Raw genomic sequence first — 22,204 nt, 5'->3', positions numbered from 1 at the left:
ATGTGCCAGTGAGGGCAATCTCCATCCGAGAGGTTCGAAGAGAAAAGAAAGATCAGAAAAGAAAGAGTCTTCCAAGAAAAAGCAAGGTGCTAACAAAGATCAAACACCAGGTACTTCTTCCAGGCCAGAAGATAGAACAGTTCGAGTAGAAGAATCCATGGAATCGATGGTACAGAATGATAGACAAGAGGAAGAACAGGCACAGCATGTTTCATCCGATGGATCTCTCCAAGACTATGATTTAGATAATGATAATGAAGTAACATCTCCTCCCAGACAAGAAGAAGTAGTACACAAAGAAATTCAAGTTCAAGAGACAAGATCAAATATCCCAGATTGGTTGAAGGAAAGATTGACTAAGGTGATCGTAATTGAGGACGAGGACAGTGCAATCGATCTAGAGAGCCTTGTTGGACGCTCACATATGACAACAGAGAAGAAAAAGGCTACAAAGATGTCCAAGATGATTCGAGATGAGACTGGATCTAGAAAACTGCAGATAGCTACACCGGCGGCAGACAAATATGAGGGTGAGATCCTAGCAGAAGACTATCATATACAGACTATTGAGTTAGGACCATCCACAGCAGAGCAGACTTTAGATGATGCCACCGACACATTTGAGGCATTGAAGGATAAATTTAGAGAAGAAGTAGAGAAGAATAGAAAGCTTGAGAGAGAGGTCGGTGCATGGAGGACATATTTCAGTCACATCAATGAACCTTTGGGACGTCAGGATCCAGTTAGATCACCATTGCAGGCATTGCCCCTTCAATCAATCAATGAAGCAGAAAGATTCAGGAATATGGTTCAGCGTACATGTAATTGGATGGATAGATCTCACACGGTGGCCATTGAGTTTATTACAAGGATGTCGAAGATCACCCATCAGGCTATCCAAGTTCTTGGGATTGATAGCAACAGTAGCTGCATTTGCCCATACCAAGGACGTTGTCATCCCTGTCTTGAAAGTTATAAGACATACATCTAGAAGAATTTTAGCACAAGAGAGGATCTTAGAAGGTGATTCTCACAGTTTGTTTCAGTGGTCAACCTTACTCCATATAAAGAGTGTTCTCTTTGAGGACATCAGTGTTAGATGTGGTCAAGTTGAGGAGGTGATCAATCCGATCCAGGACAGAGTATTTGAGGTACTTCGTACCATTCTTGGCAGGAGGATCGAGGTCGAGACAGATGTGGATTTACAAGAGTTTGAGGATAGAATCACTATCATCTTTCGCAAGGACGCAGATGTTACAGATGAGCAGTATGATCAAATGTATGCCACCATGCTCCTGATTGATAGAACAAAGGAACTTGAACCTACTTGGGACACAGCTCTTCTAGATGCATTTGATCAGGTCATCCACTTAGAAGAGAGTATCAAGAATCTTCCCGAGATTCCAATCACAGAGATCGAAGGAATTGTGACAAAATTCATTGCATATGCTAAGAAGGAAAATTGGAAAGGGAATAAGATTCTAGATGAGAGGTTGTTACAGATGACATGACATCTTATTTCTCATTGGTTGATACCTCCTAGATTTTTGTGCCAAATTTAATATTTGGCTATGTATTTAATATTGTTCAGTAAAAAGGAGGTCATTTGTAACAAACCCTAATTAGGGTTTAGGTGTCATGATCTTGTCCGTTGATTTACTTTCAATCTGGACCTTTCATTGAATTGGGGATGCTATTTATACCCCCATTTTCATTTCATTTGTAATAGTCAGTTAATAGAGAATAGAGTTAAGAGTGAAATAGAGAGATTAGAATTGTAAGCAATTTTTATTTTGTAGCAAGATTGAGTCTTGAAGAGAGAAGTTCAAGCAATTGTTGTATATGATGACTTGGAAATCAATAAAATATTGAAGTTATGGTGTTTTGTTGCAAGTTTCTTGAGTTATCTTCATGGTTGTTGGATGTACTTGAATCACGCTCAATCAAAGTAGTTTGTTAATTAGAAAGACTAAGTGTGAGATTTGATATTTGGTAGGATTCGCAATCCAAACCACTAGCTTCTTGCTGATTGTAGGAACGCCTTGTGTGGTCGACTGGAAAACACCTTGAGTCCTTAACCTTCAAGCATTTTCGTATCTAGGATATGTACCTTTGTAGTAGTGTCCTTGGTCTTTGATGCATTGAACATCATTATTGCCTTAGAAGATCGCACTAATTTCAGTTGAGTTGTTGTCTTATGGCGAAATTGAAATTGGTTGAGTCTTGCCAAATCTCATCCATGCTAAGTCGTTCATAGGGTTAGGCTAGATTAGACCTCTTAAGCCCTATCTTTTTCCATTTTTTTTTGAAAGTTCCTTTTAGATTAGTGAAACCTTCGAACTATTGAATCCGTAAGACGCCTTGAAGGAAACAGCAAATCACATCATACCACTAAAAAGCTTGTCCACACGTGGAGACCCCACTAAAAGAACCTTGGAGTCTATCTAACTGATCCTTTTTGCAGATCTTCAGCAGTTAGAGACTATTTTCTCAAGAGAGGATAAGATGCCTGTCGGTATTTTATTCTGTGTATGATTGTGTACATAATACACGTCAACAAGACCCTAATGGGTTTGAGAGGCAACAATGATAAGTTGCATAAGGTGTTAGATGTGAGAAAAACTCAACAATAAGGGGGATGCGGGGGAACATTTTGTTCTCCTGCAGGCTAGAAGTGGGCCCTGAATAAAAAATGGAGAAAATGAAAAAAGAGAGAGTGAAGGGAGCAAAATGATTTTTGTATTGGGTGAAATAATGCTTTTAGGAGCATTTTAGGGTTTTTGGATGCAAAAAAAAGGTCAAATGTATTTTTTTGTTACTTTTTGGTGCTCAACGCCTTTGGGTACCTTGGGTATGCCTAGGTATGCCCAAGTACCCCATCATACGCTCAAGTGAACCTGTTCCCAAACGTACTTGGTACAAGTGTGGGAGGCCTTAAGGGCAAACCCAGCAACTTAGCCTGTTTATAGAGCTTGAGCATTTTGTTCATCTCAGGCATGAGGAATTGAGGATGAAAACTTTGGTGGAAAAATCTAGAGGGTAAAAACCCTCTTGATTTCTAGTTGAGGTGGCTCCACTCAATAGTCACATTTGTGCAACAAGATTGTAGGATTCCAACTTTAGTTGTGATTGGAGATTTTCAATGAGTTCAAGATTTCATTTTAAAGTACATGTATATATATATATATATAAGTTTGTGTTTTTGTATGTGTATGTGTATGTGTATGTATACATATACATGTGTATATACATAGATATATATACATATACATATATATATATATATATGTTTGTGCTTTTGTATGTGTATGTGTATGTATTACATATATATCTACATAGTACATACATATATATATACATATGCATACATATATGTATATATATGTTTATATATATATATATATATATATATATATATAAACATATATATACATATATGTATGGATATGTATATGTATGTATATGTATATGTATTTGTGTATGTGTATGTGTATGTGTATATAATGTATAACTTTGAAGGGAAGTTGTTCACACCTTTTGGAAATTATTATAAGGGTTGATTACCACTCCCTAGCGTTGCCATACTTTATGTAAAGGAGATTCAAATTTGTTCAATATTATTCAAGGCAGTTTTTAGGTAGCTACAATTTATAGACATAATATTTTTTCTCAAAGTTTACGGTGACCACTAAACTTGAACTAATAGCCATTTTAAATAGATAGTTGTTGTAAAATAAATAAAAATTGAAAATGTAACACTTAGTATTCATATAAAAATAATAAAAACAAAAAGCAATTCAGAAAAAACTAGAAAGAATCTCACAAAATACTTATCTTTGATTAATAAATTTCCTTTGTGAAAGCTACTTCCTTCCCATAGCTCCTAGCAAAATGCCTTTGGCACCTTTATAATCCTTCAGCTTTCAAAGAAACTAGCTAAACTTGCAAAAGGGAAAGATATTAGTTGTTTTTTGTGATTTTGATTGTGAAATAAATGATATTGGTAACTTTTAGGAGGGTTGTTCATGTTTTAAAGTTTTGTAGGCTTTTAAAAAGTTTTGATTTTTTTAGTTAAAAAAAATTGTTGAAATATGTGGATTGGGCTTTGGGCGTGGCTGGAAGCACCCAAGCACATCATGGGATGGACAAGGTATGCCCTAGGGTTGTCTGTCCTATCCTCATTCCCACTCTTGCTCAGTCCCATACCGATTCTGATTCTTGCTGTTTCCAGTAATGTACAATAAAGTGAAGTTATCCTTGAAGATGTAAATTAGATTTTTGTGATATGAATTTAAATAATTTATTCAATGACTTAGCATCTCAAGTTTATATTAATCACCATATGCATAGAAAGCACATTATCTAATGAAATCAATGCCCAATCAAAGATGTTTCTGTGTCTTCCATGGAAATAAGTGGGAAGGAATACTCAAAAGTACTTGTTTCCTTTTACTAATATTATCATCTATGTAATATAAGAATTAGTTTTCAGTAACAAAAGTCCTTACCCTCACAGTGGCCTACATAGCATCCACAAGTACTTGGCCTTCTGAACAGTTAAGTGAAAAACAACACCTTTTTCCTATCTAAATGTTTACTAATGTTTACAAAAAAAGATAATTTTCTAGTCAGATAAAAAAATTTCAATATCCAGCAAGTGTTGGAGCACTAAACAAACTGTGACTTGCTATTAATCACATTTGCATATAAGTCTATAAAAATAGAAAAGGCATAACCTAATTCTCAAGCAGGGCAAGAGATGGTTGTACTTGAAAATAGAAAACCTCTTGGAGGATTGGTATGATATGAATGTTAAAAAAATTCAATCAGAATAAGGACTTGAAAGAAAAATCTCACTTGCATTACTGAAATTCAACAGAATAGCAGAATGTTGTGAAGGCATGGCATAGAATAAAGAACAGAGATAAATTCATATAAAACAAAGATAAAATGATAAGTAAATGAAATAAACAGGGACCTTCATGTATTTAGTTATTAACAAAGAATTAAAGTTCATAGCAACGTTTTAGTAGTTACTGAAAATAGTTTAAATAAATTAAAAAGGAAAATTTATATCATAATTAAAAACCAAATATTTGTAGAACTTGATTGTTCCTGGAATTTCTCATGTTTGCTATCTAATAATTCAATATTATGATGGCTTGCTATATCAAACTGTTCAACAGATGATAGAGTGAGAACCATTGCAAGGCACAGTACAGTAGATGTTCTTCTACAAACATGAATAGAAAGAACAATCACATGAATGCAAAATGCTTTTTCAAATATGTGAAGAAAAATTTTCCATAACATAAATCAAGCTTGAGGGAACATTGGATACCACAGAAGCTGCTGCCGGCCTTCCTCTGTAAAGCACTCCAACAGATACAGCAAAGCTGGGATAGCCATGCGCAAAGTTTGTAGTTCCATCTAGAATATCACCAAGCCACAGTGCTTCTAGTCAATATAAAAGGACATCTTCTGGGGAAAAGGACAAAAAGATAATGAAGCACACCTCCAATTTACATTTGTTACATTAAAAAAATTAGCCACTTTGACATCAATTGTCACAGAATACAAAGTGTTGATATGAAAGACAAATTCAGATGGAAAATGCTGTCAGGTGTTTTACACCATCTAATTTGTTTTGCACATCAAAGGAATTCCAAATTCTCAAGATAACAGAAATCTTGTCCATCAAAGCATTGCAAAAGTTTGTAAACAAATAGCTTTTTTCAAGGGAGAAAATAATAGTTGAGTTGCAGAATTTTATTGGATTACAAAACCAGAAGCAGGCACTTTGTAATGGTATCAACTCAAATAATTAAGGACCCACGTCTGACAACAAAAGATTCTTGCCACATGATTCATATGGTTTGTAGGCTACAAGTAAAGAAAAATCTAACAAAGGAACTATTGATAAACCCTTGGAAAAAATATTTTGTAGGCTACAAGTAGGAAAAATAATCAACTCATATATGATTATGCATGTCCATATTACAATAATAACATGTAAGTATTCCTCAGCCACTTGAAGCTATTCAATCTTTTCTTGCAGTATCATATGTAAAGTGTTTAGCCAATGTTTTCTTGGTTACTTGAATATAGTCCAATAGTTGAAGAAAATCAAGTACTACTACTTATAGAATGCGAATTTTTCTGATGCTTTGTTTTTGTATGGTAATCAATTATCTAGATACATAAAGAACCACCATGCAGCATGCTGAAGACCCCTCGCAAATCCCGATATTTTTTCGCCTGTTCTGTGGTTTGCGGGCAGGGTACCCAGAATTCAAATACTTCACCATAAGTAACCAGTAGACCTGATTGTATTGCATGCTGATTACAAGTTGTCTATGGAACAATCTAGATCGAATGTACCTGCTGGAAAAGATAGGCTTATTTTCACTAGCCTGGGATTGTTCCAGGAACTAATAGTCCTTATCCTTTTATCTTCATTTAAATGAGGCCTAGGAAGTGTTAAAATAATATTGTAATATTAGTCATTTAGTTAGTATTTAGAAACTTCCTTTTATGTCTTTCAACTTTAGTTAGTTTTAGGAATTTTCCTTTTTGTCTTTCGTGTTTCTATTTTTTATCATTTTTGTTATGGAAAGATCCTCTTGTCTTCTCTATATAAGGAGCCTTTGTCTCCTTTGTAATTAATATATAACGAATTATCATTTCATAGAATCACAGCTGGTTAAGCTTTTTGACGAATTTAAAAAAAAAAATCGTGGGTATTTACCTGGAATTTGTTTCCAGAAGTTTTTTAATGATTTTTTATGAAAAATTGTGTTGTTAATTGATTTTTTTTAGAAATTTTTTAATTGTTTTTTAATGAAAAGGCGTGGTTTTCCATTGGAAGTCGTGGAATGGTTCATTTGTTCTAGGGTTTCTAGCAAAGAAAATTGCAGATTTTTTAAAGGAAAAATTTGAGGGTTTTCTGATTTTTTTTCCACAGAAAATCATGAAAGGGTTTTGCATGATTTTTTCCAAAACATATCATGGAGGGTTTTGAGGGCCGCAACTACTGTGTGTTGGGTCTGTTTTTCCATGCGATGACAAGGTGGTCTACTACCTGAAGATTTTTTGGCAGCAACTGGGAAGGGTTTCAATCTGCAATATTTTGGGGTTTTCTAATTTTTTACATAAAAAATCATGGTGGTGGATTTTTTTATTTTTTCCATAAAAAATCATGGAGGGTTTGCCGATTTTTCCACAAAATCGTGGTTTCAAATTTTTGCTGTTTCTTTTGTGAACAAAAATCATAGTTTTTTCAGAAGCTGAATTTGGTGTCTTTGGATAAAGGGAGGAATAGCAATTGTTACCCAACATCATGTTGGAACGATTGTGGTAAACTTGGTCAGATCCAGAAGTCCTGCAAAACTAGGGAGGGTCAGTAGCAGGCTCATGTCACAGAGCGTGAAGACAAGGGAGCAGCCTTTTATGCATTCATGGCCAATTGACCTACAAACTATGTTAAGTCTTTTGTAGGGTAGTAAGTAGGATGAACATTAAGGGAGGGTATTAAAATAATATTGTCATATTGCTATAATGGTCATACTAGTCATTTAGATAGTATTTAGAAACTTCCTTTTATGTCTTTCGTCTTTAGTTAGTTTCAGGAAGTTTCCTTTCTGTATTTCGTGTTTCTATTTTTTATCCTTTCTTTTATGGAAAGATCCTCTTGTACTCTCTATATAAGAAGCCTTTGTCTCCTTTATAATTAATATGTAACGAATTATCATTTCAGGAAGAGTTTACACTTTGAAATGCTCTAATTCATAATTACAAGGAACAAAAATAAGCAAATCTGGATGAAAGATTCTGTAAGCAATATTCTATAAGGGAAAGATTATAGTTTCAAATGGGTCTGGCATGGATGCACCAAAAGAAATTGGGTTAATATTACAATATTTTTACTTTCTTTGAACCTGTGAATGGAAGATACCTAGCCACCAAAGTACCTAGTAGGTTTTGTTGAGTTAGTTTTTTAATTTGTCTCTTATGAGATGGTTAAAACAAGAACAGTATATGAGGTAAAACCTCTCTTCAAATTGCAAGTGGAAGCTCCCAATTATCTAAACAAACCCTAGACACTAAGCTTATACAAAATATATAATTAGTCACACCATACACTATTCTTTTAAGGGTTTTGCATAAATGAAATAACTAATTGCCTATCTTTTTGCCTTTGGTACAAGCAAGAGGCTGATAAAAGCTCATCTCAAAAGCAGGAGATTTATAGATTTTGATTGAAAATAACCAATCTAAAAACAGAAATGACATCTTCCTACTAGCTAAAGCAGAGACCAGCAATCCAATGCAAACAGGATTTCAAAGGAAGAACAACTAGGATCAGTACCAACACATGATCTCAAGAATTGAAAAGCTACACAGCAAGCAAAGCTACAATCTTGATATATAGATATCACAAACACAAGTAAATAAGCTTGAGTAACAATGTCAACAACATAAGCATATCATCAACTATCATTCACTTTGTCTTGTGCCCAAAGCACTTATTTATAGGTTACAACATGCCAAGTTTTAGAACTTAAGATAATCACTATTATATCCCAAAATTCAATGTTTTGATAGCACAAACACCAACAGTTTCCTGAAATGCAGGAAAGAAAGAATTTGAAAGCAAAAACATCTAAGCAAAGAATAAATAAAATCTAACTAAAAGAGACCTAAAATAAGCTCTATCCCTTTGTCCAATAATAAGACCTCAAACATAGTAAATGAGTTCTTCCATTAGCCTCTTCCATACTTACTAGTAAAGTTAATGTATTTTCATGTGATGCAGTTGACTTTGAATTTGCATTTTGCATAGTTTGTCCTTGGATTGCATCAGGTTTACTAAATCTTCTAATTATTGTTTGTGGTTATTGTTGTTAATGGTGTAAGAGAGTTAAGGACCAAAAAAGTTAACCAACCATTATATACTAGTACACAGGAACGTATCCCCAAGGGAAAGGCATACATCCAACACATTCAGGGCATTTTGCGCATTAGGGGATGGGGACGCTCTTTCTTCCCTCTAGTCTCCTTGTCTTTTAAATTATGGGTGAGGTTCAAGAGATGAGCCCTTTTCTATGGTATTTGTGATGCCCTAACATCCTCCATAATCAACAATTGTTACAATTGCAAAGAAAAGACCATAGTTACCAAGAGACTCTACCCTAACCCCTAACCCTTGGTACTCAACTCCTATATCTGGTCCCTATCTTGGAGACCCATATAGGAACATCACCAAGCATTGGGACACTTTAGATAAGTTTCTTTGTGTCTCTATATCTCTCCTAGAGGCATCACTCGAAATTTGGGAAACTTTCCATATAGGTTTCTCAAATATATCATATAAACTACAATGGGCTTTCCTAAAGTGCCGATATGTGGTTGAAAAAAGCTTAAAGAACTAAAGAAATACACTAATTAACTTGTAACTTTCTCTTTTTTACTCCTACAAAAATTTACAAGCTCTTTTGTAGGAAAAGTTTTTTTTATCAATGAAGAGAAACAATTATAAAGCATAAAATGTGTACGTGTATTGAAATTTAGTCAATTGATTGAAAATATAGTCATTTCCAAGGACCCTTGTACCATGTTTTCAATATAATGGCATTCCCCTCCCTAGTGTTTGTCTACCATCTGCAACTGATTATGGTTCAAAATTTTCTTTTTTCATCATCATTATGATTATTAATATCAATATAATTGACCTTTATTCTTTTTGGCATCTACTGCAATATTAAAAATGTTAATTTTTTTATATTAAGTATTTTAGTATTATTCTCCACTCAAGTTACCATTCCATTTGTATGATTCTTCTTTGCTTAATTTAAATTACATATTAAAAAAAAAATTCCTTTTGCCATCTCCAAGTACCCATCCATTTTTTTCTGAAAATACATCGATTTCAATAATTTAAATGTTAATTTTTTTCTTTTTGAAAATTTTAGTATCTTACATTCTTTAAAGTTATATATCCATTTGTATGATTATTTTTTCCAAATTTAAATTATATATTATTTTTGCCATCTCTGAGTACCCATAAAACGGAATAGTAGAACCCATCCCCATTTCTATGCAAATACTAGTCCCCATCTCTTAGTAACTATGGAAAAAATCAAATAAAAATAAACACTACTAAAATAAAGTACACCATAAAGGGCATCCCATCAAGGCCTATAACTTGAGTAACTCACTTTTTTTCTTTTTTTTTTTAAATTATTATTGTTTTGTTTTTATAGTGCCAACATAAGTAACAATGATGAGGGTTACAACATAATAGAGGAAATAAATGGTACAAGTGAGGGGGGCAGAGAAAGATGGGAAAAAGCAACAAAAATAGAAAGTTTCATTGTCAATGTTGTGAAGTTTTATAGTCCTAAGATGTTTACCCAATGGGGCAAGTAGACATTTGACAAAAAGAATCATTTGTGGCATTTGCCACCATTATTGATACAAACATAGCATAAAATACAAGGGGGAGTTGGCATAGGAAATGAAATATTTGCTCTCTTGATTGGAAGGCCAGCATTACCAAGGTTAATGCATATTTTCTTCAAATCACTAACATAAGGTTAGAATTTGTGAGGCTTGAAAATATCAAATTATTTCATGGAGATTTCTTCATTCCATCTACATCAAGCTTTCCTCTAGGACTTCCAAATATGTTTCTAGTTCTAAACTGTTGTTGGCATAAATTGCCTATTGTTATGTTTGATATTATTTGTTATCGAACAAGGTATGAATTAATTGTATTGAGTGGGTTGTCAGTCTCGGGTAGTTATGTGTCGGTTGGTTGACGGTTTTGTACCTCTCGGCAACCGTCGGGTCCTTTAAATATGTTGTGTACTGTCAAGGAATTGGCATGGTATGGTCGGATCTATTGTAATCCTTGGCCGACCATCTTTGGTCTCTTCTCTGTAATAATTGAATGTGCGAATAAAGATATATTTTACTGCCGTGTCTGGTATGCATTGTCATGTACATTATTATTTCCTGTATTTAATTTACCAGTTGTAGCGGTAAACATTTTGGCCCCGTTGCCTTAAAAGAAATCGGGTCAGCCTTGAGTGATTCATGTCCATAGATCCCATCAAAGGTGAGAAGAGGCCACAGGGTGGTCAAGACCAAGCGATTAGGTGATCTGCCGACCCTCGGCCGGGGGGAGCACAGAGACGAGTCGAAGCCTGGAAGTACTCGGAGTGCTGGGATGCTAGAGGTGGATGTGTAGAGGACACGGGCGTGTCTAAGAGTGCAAGGAAAGCACCGGAACGTAGCGGTCAGAACAGTTCACTCAGATCTAACACACCTGGAAGTACTCGAAGTGTTGGGGACGCTGAAGGTGGACGTGTAGAGGATGCCTGCGTGGCCGAGAGTGCAAGGAAAGCACCGGAACATAGCGGTCGAAACAGTCCACCCAGGTCCGGCACACGAGGCAAATACACGTACCTTCCGAGTCAAAACAATGTTGAACACCCAGGAGAAGCAGAAGCTGCCGAAATTCACGGGAGACAGGTCGGAGAACCCGATACGACATTGGAAAACATGCATAACCATTTGGGAGGCAAATGGCCAAGATGACAGGGACCACTGGCTGAAGGCATTTCCCGCCACCCTTTATGGGATCGCTATTGACTGGTACACAAACCTCGACACCCAACACAAGACGAGATGGAATGATCTAAAGAGGGTGTTCCAGGAGGAATTCAAACTCTTGAGGGATGATAATGAGATTGCGGCCGAAATCTATAATACTAAGCGAGGGAAAAATGAGAGTGTACGTGCTTACAACCGTAGGCTCAAAGAACTGTTGAACAAGTGTGAAAACCAGCCAGCCAACGGGTCGAAGAAGAGGTGGTTCACAGAGGGATTGATAGCCTCACTGCACAAGAAGATGAAAGTAGTGCCTCCGTCCTCATACGCCAATGCGTACAATCGAGCGATGGACATCGAGAGTGAAAATAAAACCTCCTCCCGAGAGAAGAGGAAGACCGATGATGATGAGAGCACCGAAGGTAGCAGTGACGAAGAATCCAAAACCGTACGAGCCCTTCGACGGGATATGTTGAGAATGATGAAAGAATTGAAGGCTGAGAAAGGATGGTGTATTGAGTGCAAAAGGAAAGGGCACATGAAAGGTAATTGTCCTAGAAATATGTTTTGCGAAATTTGCCAAGTGTTGGGGCATTCAATCAAGGAGTGCCCGTACAATTTGAAGATGAGAAGTACACATGTACTCTTCACACAGGGAGAGTCCAGCCCATCGAAATCACAGAATGTATCGCCAAGTCATTATGGAAATCAACGAGAGCGAAACCAAATACAGTACGACTCCAAAGGACGTCCTATCATACAGTGTCGACAATGTAGTGAATGGGGACACTTTGCGAGAGATTGCCATAACAAGAAAGACAACATACAATTATTGTGCAAATGGTGTGGACCAAGTGACCATGAAGACACCAACTGCCTGAATCAGAAGGGTATTAATATGCTGGACGTGGAGGAACAAGAGGACGTAGTTTTGGCAATCACAAGAGCACAAACAAAGAAGGCAATGTATTCAAACTCTGGTACGGAAAAGGAACAAGCCGAAGTAGAACAAGTGTTGGCGAAGGAACAAGTAACTTCCAATGGAACTACAAGTATGTCATTGCGGGAGTCAGAGAAGAACAAAGTCCGGCAGGTGCTACAAACAACCGTACCCATCAAGGTGGCAAACCTTCTTCAAACTATGCCGCAACTAAGAATGGCAATTGCCAACACAGTCAGTGATGACACGGTCATCTAGAAACAATGTAAGCCACACGAGGAGGAACTGACGGGAAAACCATCAGCCGAAGGGAATGAGTCCAGTGATCCAATGTTGTTGATGGTGAGCATCGGGAGGAAGTCAGCGGTCGTCGAGATGGAAATAATGGGGAAGAAGTTGACAAACACCATTGTCGATGGAGGCTCGGAAGTAAATGTACTGCCAGAAGACACATGGTAATGTCTGGGGAAGCCGAAGCTTTGGCCGCCAACCTTCCACTTGGTAGGTGTCGACCAGCACGACATCCAGTCGTTGGGAACATTGATGGCACAAAAAGTAATGATTGGGACACAACAATTTTTCTTGGACTTTGTAATCATCTGGTTACAGAAGAAGGCGTACAATGCACTCCTCAGGAGGGGATGGTTGATTACTGCCAAGGCGAATCATAACTAGAAGTGAAACACACTCTCGATTGAGAGTGACGGGAGAAAGCACATCATTGACTTGAGGAACCAGGTGATGAGTGAAGAACTGGCACCCTTGGACTTTGAGTCTGAGGGTGGAGAGTTAGGTATGGACGGAGGGAGGAAAGACATGAAACCCAACGATGAAGCGGTGCTCAAACTGGAAGATTGCTTTGAGGATGAGACAAGTTTTCTTAATGGATTATTTCACTGGCAGATGGAGGATTATGAAGCCTTCCACCCTGACTGTAACATGCTACAGATTGGTGAAATTAAGGAAGTGTAAAGTCCAACAGGCTCGAAGGAATTGTATGGGGTTAGGCCGTATGAGAAGGAGAAAAAAAATTGCAGGAATAATGAAGCACGCCATTTGTATGCTCTAGGAGGGTTGTATGAGAGAAGGTTGTACAAGTTGAAAGAACATCATCCATACAACAAATCCGTACGGAATTTGGAAGCACACCATTTACCTCAAAAGGATCCGTACGCCCTGCGGAATACTACCCAAGAAGAGTTCTGTACCACAAATCCGTACAGAGGTGAAATTCAGAAAAGCCACACAGACAAACCGTACATTAGCAAGGTCCGGGTTGGATGAAGGGAATAAGGCTCAACCCATACGAAGGAGTCCGTACGGAAGGAGACACGAAAGCAAGTAAAGACCAAGACGACATCACATCAAAATGCCAAAAGGAAATTACCATCGTACGGACATCAAACTGCCAGGAGGAAATCACCATACGGACATCAAACCGCCATGAGGGAATCACCACCGTACGGCCACCTCCTTGCCACGTACATCACCTCAGAACCGTACTTCCAATTGTACGCAATAATTGTGGAATAATCGTACGGACTTCACGATGGTCATTGCTTTGTATAGTAGAGCTTTCAGCTCATTCCGTACGGCATGGCAAGTTCATTCATCTCGTATGGTATCACAGGTGCATTCCTTTCGTGCAGCACCTAGTGCATCGTTCCCTACTGCCAATGCATATTTCAAAGTTCCAAGGAGTTATTGCCGTACGTCAATTCCGTCACGTACGGACAAATCATATTGCCCACACCGTACGGAGGATACTTCATCTCGTACGAACAAAGCCTATTGTCGACACTGTACGGCCAGAGCGTTTCTTTCGCATCGTACGACAGTGTTTGCATCCTATACGAGAACACCAATCAGTCGTACATCATCAACCTCAGCCTGCGTGTGGAGTTCTCATCGTGTCATATATGGTACAATCCTCTCAATGCCATCATTCCGTACAGCAAAGTGGTTTCTTCATGACATGTTGCAGATGTTGGTTAAAGCTCTTTTTTGGCTTCATCAGCATTGTTTTTGGCATCTTAAAAAATCACAAAAATCATGTGCGCCATGGAGTTCCGTGTGGTTTTGAAGGTTGCAATTTGGTGTTGGCGGCAGGGGCGCTGCCCCCAAACCCCCATTTGATTTGGCAGGTACACTACAAGTTGGGGTTGTCTAGTCGAAGTCACTATCTGTCGTTAGTCTTCTCGAATATTACTCGATGTTTGCTTGTCGTCTGGAAGACGACTTTTTCTTTTGGGGGGGATGATGTTGGCGGCATAAATTGCCTATTGTTATGTTTGATAATATTTGTTATCTGACAAGATATTAATTAATTGTATTGAGTGGGTTGTCAGTCTCGGGTAGTTATGTGTCGATTGGTTGACGGTTGTGTACCTCTCGGCAACCGTCGAGTCCTTTAAATATGTCGTGTACTATCCAGGAAGTGGCATGGTATGGTCGGATCTATTGTAATCCTTGGCCGACCATCTTTGGGTCTCTTCTCTGTAATAATTGAATGTGCGAATAAAGATATATTTTACTACGTGTCTGGCATGCATTGTCATGTACATTATTATTTCTTGTATTTAATTTACCAGTTGTAGCGGTAAACATAAACCTCCTATAGCTGCATCTTTTGACGTGAATGGAGTGACTAATCAAGGAAAAAGGAAAGTTTGTGGATTCAACTTTCAATCCAATTATGGGCATTTTAAATTCACTCTTGAGAGGAGGCATCCAATGCCACTGGATAATTCTTATTTGCCAATGGCATTCCATTTCATATTGTACATCCCCCTTATTTCAAGGCAGGTATAGCAAGGTACCAAATCTAAGCACATCTTATGCACCTCTTAGAGAAACAAAATTATGGACCACCAACTTGAACAAATTATTCCAAGATGAATTTTTTGGTGGAAATGAAGGCCACATGGATCTCTTATGGCTATAGTATCACCATGGATGAATGAATGGATATTAGAGACTAGCCACTCATCAATATTATACTTCATGTAAGGCTAGACCTCAATTAAAGATATTGACTACTCAAGAAAATGCCAGGATGTAGACTTTCAATTTCAAACCCTAAAAGATAGCATTCAAGTTGGTCCTTCCAATGTAGTGCAAGTGGTTATTTATGCGGTGTATGCGTGCAAAGCAACAAGAAATTAAATTGAGTCCACCCATATGCACATCTTTTAGTTCTCATATTGTGTGCATTGCACAAACAATTCACTAACTTTCAAAGAAATTGACAAAATTGACTTGGTCAAGAAGGTTCTTGCAGGATGAAAGGAAGGTACAAATGTCCATTTCAAACCACCACACTTAATCAAAACTATTCAATCTTTTCCAAGGGATTCCTCAAACCAATTGTTTCCTACTTCATTTTGTTCAAGAGGATGCTGGAGTTGCAAAAGCCCTTGAAACTTATGATCATGAAATACGAGTAGAGCAGGTGGAAGAATCCAAGATTGAACAAGGGAAGAGGATAAAAGAGGTTGTGATCAATGATGGATTTTGTTCAAATGCAAAACACATGAAATCTAGTAAATTGCTAGTTTTCATTATCATTAGGTATGGGGATTTTAGCAGTCCCAACCTTAAAGAAATATATGAGCATATCCATAGAAGGCACCATTCCTAGGAGAGATCTCACCTCAAGGTCTTACTTGAGCATATGTAGCCCATCACTCAATGAAGGTGGGACAAACTAAACACCCCTTGACACATGGTTGCATATGAAATGAATCCAAAATAGTATGTGGATAGGCTCCGTAGAGATATCCTCATTGATGATGGGGTTGAAAATTAGGGTCCCATGAAGGCCTACAAGAAAATGTATAATACAAAGAAAGCTTCAAAAACTACAACTACAGATGTACAATTAATTATGCATAGTAAACTGAATTATACATGCATGATTGGTTTACATAAGAATAACAAGAGAATAACATACTAAATGAGAAGATATAACAGTTGTTTGTTTATTCACCAATGCTCTTCATACAAAATTGGGATCAAGAAACTCTTCCAATAACACGGTCCTTTTCTCAACTAAAAGATAAGTATTTAAAGTTGCTGAAAGTTGCCAAAGAATTCCTACCATCGGGAGCTACCCAGAAATAATTTAATCAACTAATGAGTCATAACTACACTCACCACTTATGTCAATAGTGGCATGTTGTGATGGTTAAGTTGTTGTGTTGTTGTTCTTGCCATCAAGGTTCAAGCCCCACCGGTTCAAAGCTCCGGGTTAAAAAGCGTTTACCCCTTAATTTAAAAAAACTACACTCACCACTTATACAATATAACTAATATAAACTATAACTACCATACGTTTTACCTATCTACGGGTTCAGCAAAAATTAACAGGCTCACTTTGGCACAAGACAATTGGTTGGCAGTAGCCATATAGGCCTCTAGGACTTTTGCATACACTTGCTATATGTATGTAGAGTTCACTAAGCTATGCTCACAAAAATGTATCTTGGGTCTTCACAATTGCAGTTCCTGATCTATTACTCTCATGTCCCTATGATAATGGTGGACGCCATTTTCAGTTTGTCAAGTCTTTCTCATCATGTGTCAATGGCCCTACAACATGGGTAGACGCAACACCTGCATTTGGCTTCTTTAATGCTTTAGTATAGATCCGTAAGAAAATACCATATATCCCCCCTTTGGAAGATCTTGTGAGTATCTTTAAATATCTCTTGATAAGGTTTGATGTGAGAAGTTGTATCCCACCATCACACCCCTTTGCAATTGGTAACATCCGTGCCACTTCATTATAATTTTTGTATCATTAGTTTATTTACTAAGATGGATCATAATTCCCTTTCTTGAGCAGCAATTATGTTCAGCATTTTGCGACTTGCTTCGTGATCTTTATTTCCTCCTTTGGACAGCGATAAGGTAGTGATGATCTATGTCTCGATCTGATTCCTTTGATCCCATATCGTCACTTGATCCACTCATCCTTGGCTTGCCATGCCTTGGACTGATCCATTCTTCTGTGCATCAATCTTCCATTCATTGATCAAATTGGAAAACATCCTCGACCTTTTTTATGGGTGATCGCTGTTCTTTGTTCTGTCTTCCATTACCAACAAATTGTACTCCTTACTCCTATTATGTCTTTATATGATAATGATCACTTCTAAACAATCTGATTGGCCAACATGATGATGTTGCTAAGATTACACCCATAGTGCCGATCACTACATATTGTCGACTAATTGTTATGTCATAATGTATTTGATTATGCTGTCTTCTTTAATTATTTGTTGTCCCTATGATTATTACTGCTTATTGTCTTTAGGTCTTGAATGGGGACATTATAGTCTCCACCTCTTGAATTTGCTTGTCCTCAAGCAATTTCCCTCTCCCCTGTCTCCTTTCTTGGATGAACTTGCGCATATATTAGTAGTACCAAACATATAATTATATAAATCAAAGTAATGATAAATGTTAGAAAAATTACTACTTAGTTTATATTGCATCTATTGCAACTTGGAGGGACTGATTTCCTTGAGCCATTTTGCCCAAACTTGAGAGGGACTGGCTTCCTTGAGCCATTTTGCCCAACTTGAGAGGGACTGACTTCCTTGAGCCATAATTCCCGTATGCTACTTGACTTTATATTAGTATTTGTTCATACTAGGAAGGAATGGGGGCTTCCATTGAACCATTTCTACACCAAGCCTAAGAGACTTACTTGCTCTACTTGGCGGTTCAAGTCAGCCTTTGTTCCATTCTCATTCCCTTCTTGGGAGGGAGGGAAAGCCTATTGGAGCCATTTCTACACCAAGCCTAACAAAGGTTGTTCTCCACAACCTTCTTACTCCACTTGGCAGCTCTTATTCGCTGTCCACATCCTTACTCTCCTATTTATTCTTGCGAAGAAATGGGGTCTTTATTGAGCCATTCCTACACCAAGCATCTACCTGGCAGCCCTTACTATCTTGACCACCATTCTCACTTCCTCTTTCTTGGTTGTTGTAACCAATTTACTTAACTACTTAAGGTAAGGCCCTTAAGGTTCTAAATGTTCTAGGATGGACCTTTTCATGAGTCATTTCATCCTAATCATTCTAACTTTTACTCATATCTATATGCATTATTAATTCTTTAGGCCATTTAATTAATGATCTATAAATTCTTACATTGATGCCGCTTATGATCTTGTATAGAGTACTATTCATTCATGTTCAAGCTAGTTTTGTTTTTAATTGAATGTTTAATATCCTCTTCTTTTAACAATTGAATATGCGGTACTCTTTTTAATATTGTCTTCACAGCAAAAAATTTCTCATTTGATGGAAGAATGCGGTGTGCTAGATCATTGTAAATGACAGGAATTATCTCCACGAGAAGGCTTTTGTCCGCTATTGTCTTGTCGTGAAGATGTTGTTGTTGCCATGTGTAAACTCACGGAAGCGATGTAGGAATTCTTGGTTTGCTAATAATTTCATGCGATTTCTGTACAAGTAGTTTCTTTTCTTCAATATAGACTTCAGATTACAATGTCTTTTTCTAGGTTGACAGTAGATGATCTTTCTCTTTGGATGTTGAGACTTTTGGTTAGGTCTCATGGTTGATCTTTATAGTGTTAATTGTTTCACAGGTTGTCAGGATTATGCTCTGATACCACTGTAGTGTCCCCTATTCAGGATTTACCTAATTGAGTCCTATCTTGATCTTGATAGCTTCCTCTGATATGTAGGTCTTTAGCATCATCAAAGGTGATTTGGTAATAATTTTTCTATCCAATCAATGTTGATGATGGGAAATACTTTGAATGGCTCTAGTTCAAAATTTGATCTGATATCAAGAAATCGTATTGAACAGTGTTATCTTACTCATCTTAATGTGGATGCAATTTGACTACCCTGATTTGAAAGTATATATTGTTTCTAATATCTTCCTTAACATGCATGCAATATGCTTACATTAATCTGCTGGTATAAGATTAATCGTTGTTTTCTGATATTTGCTTTAACATGAATGTGATATATCTGATGTTGATCAGTCTACAAGACCTTGAAGAACCACTTGTTCACTTGTCTGATCAATATCCCTTCTAGTTGTGAGGGTCAATGATCTGATGTTGATCGGTCTACAAGACCTTGAAGAATCACTTGTTCACTTGTCTGATCAATATCCCTTCTAGTTGTGAGGGTCAATGATGGTCGGTTTGAATATACAATCTGGAATGTCCCTTAATGTATTCTCCTAACTTTATCATATAATTATACTTACAATTTATAGATTGTCTTGACACTTGAATACGATTCAACTTGTTTGATTATGAGAGATTTATCAACAATCTATTGTAAGTTCTGATTAAAAGATTCCAAGAAGAATTGTGTGTGTGTGTCTGTATCTCTGTGTCTGTCTGTCTGTGTCTGTGTCTGTGTCTGTGTCTGTGTGTTCACCCCGTTTTCAGTTTGTCAAGTCTTTCTCATAATGTGTCGATGGCCCTGCAACATGGGTGGATGCAACACTTGCATTTGGCTTCTTTAATTCTCTGGTATAGATCCGTAAGAAAATACCATATATAGCCCCTTTGAAAGATCTTGTGGGTATCTTTAAATAACTCTTGATAAGGTTTGATGTGAGAAGTTGTACCTCACCATCACACCCCTATGAAATTAGTAACATTCCTGCCACTTCATTATGATTTGTTTTTCATTAGTTTATTTACTAAGATGGATCATAATTCTCTTTCTTGAGCAGCAATTATGTTGAGCATTTTGTGACTTGCTTTGTGATCTTTATATCCTCCTTTAGACAGTGATAAGTTAGTGATGATCTACGTCTAGATCTGATTCCTTTGATCCCATATCGTCACTTGATCCACTCGTCCTTGGCTTGCCATGACTTGGACTGATCCATTCTTCTGTGCATCAATCTTGCATTCATTGATCAAATTGGAAAACATCCTCGACCTTTTTTATGGGTGATCGCTGTTCTTTGTTTTGTCTTCCATTACCAACAAATTGTACTCCTTACTCATCTTTATATGACAATGATCGCTTCGAATTTCAAAACAATCTGACTGGCCAGCACGATGATGTTGCTAAGATTACACCCATAGTGTGGATCACTGCATATTGTAGACTAATTGTTATGTCATAATGTATTTGCTTATGCTATCTTCTTTAATTATTTGTTGTCCCTATGATTATTACTGCTTATTGTCTTTAGGTCTTCAATGGGGACATTACACATTCGTTTCATAAGGATACAGTAATTTGATGAGAAAGTTCGATGTAAGCAAGCATATTATAAGTAATTATAAAGCAAACTATGACCCAAACTGAAAAAGATCATCGCTTATTGTAAATTATCCAAATATACACTAAAAATACTTAAAAGCGTAAATGCACTAGGTTTCAAAAGTATTGAGCCCATAATGTGTGTGTAAATCAATGCCACCCTACAGTCTTTTACTATTTGACATATACTAATTGCATGTACAGTGTTTGGACAGGCAAAGAACACGGGTCCACACACACGGACAGATATATAATTCTAAATTCTTATAAGTTAAAGTCACTCTGCAGATTTTGAAGCTATATCTAGAATTTTAGTTATTCACGAGTATTTTTCATGAATAAAAAATAAGTGCAATTTTATATTTATATATAGCCACAAAATTCTGTCATGCATTATCTTTATGCCTTGACACTCTACACAACAAACAGTCCAATTTACTTCCTTGACACTGTAAAGTTGGACAAACAGTCCAACTTACTTCCTACACACAACATTAAGACCAGAACACAGGTCCACACAAACAGACAGATACATAATTTTAGGTTGACATAAGTTGAAGTCACAATCAGCAGAATTTGTAGCTATATCTAGAATTTGAGATATTCACAAGTATTTTTCACGAATAAAAAATGAGTGCAATTTTATTTTTATATATAGCCACAAAAGTCTGTCATGCATTATCTTTATGCCTTGACACTCTACACAGCAAACAGTCCAATTTATTTCCTACGCGAAACATTAAGTACCAGAAACCAATCTAAACATAATATCCGTACCCAAAGGGTCAATGCACCAAAGGTATTCTGAAGAAGCATCCCCAGTGAATCCACCCTCCTCTCCAAGAATGAGATGATTCTTAAACTTTTCCCTTATAACCTCTTCAATGGCAAGTTCGCTACGTCTATCTGTACTGGAAGCAAAATATTTAAAACACATTAATATTTACTTAATAAAAGATTCCAAATGCACGCATGTAAGTTTGCAACTTTGCATATATACAATAGGCAAACAGATGACAAATTTGATCATCCAGAACTAGGGTGTATAAGAAGACAATAATAATATTCCATATTCAATCTTCGCTATCTCTTCAATCAAGAAGAGAGTGGGTTTAATTGTAAATGCCATTAAATGTGTTTCATGATAGCATTAAATTCAATTTCAGGGAGTGTACTTTATTCAGAAAACCTTGTCGACGGGGTATGATCACTATTTAAGCACTAGAGATCAAGATGAATATCAAAATAGAACAAGATACAAGATATAAATTTGCTTAATTCACACATTACATATAGAAGATATGAAGGTGCATATACAGACTGATCAAGTAGAATATGAAGGGATAGAAAAAAAAATGAACAGAAGAATCAAATC

General features: G+C 36.9%; 1 protein-coding gene across 1 annotated transcript in view; it reads right to left on the bottom strand.

Annotated features, from left to right (window-relative positions):
* The window catches only part of LOC131065509 (phosphatase IMPL1, chloroplastic), a 177,356-nt gene that overhangs the window by 92,130 nt on the left and 63,022 nt on the right, over positions 1 to 22,204 (bottom strand). Inside the window, exons 3-4 of the mRNA XM_059219071.1 lie at positions 21,607 to 21,740; positions 5,342 to 5,430 (exon numbers count right to left, since the gene is read on the bottom strand). Of these exons, the coding sequence (XP_059075054.1) occupies positions 5,342 to 5,430; positions 21,607 to 21,740 (223 nt within the window). The remainder of the gene's footprint in view (positions 1 to 5,341; positions 5,431 to 21,606; positions 21,741 to 22,204) is intronic.

The sequence above is a fragment of the Cryptomeria japonica genome, chromosome 4, assembly GCF_030272615.1.
Source record: "Cryptomeria japonica chromosome 4, Sugi_1.0, whole genome shotgun sequence".
NCBI classification, from domain to species: Eukaryota; Viridiplantae; Streptophyta; class Pinopsida; order Cupressales; family Cupressaceae; genus Cryptomeria; species Cryptomeria japonica.
The sequence above is the reverse complement of the archived record's forward strand: the minus strand, read 5'-3'. Positions and strand labels throughout refer to the sequence as shown.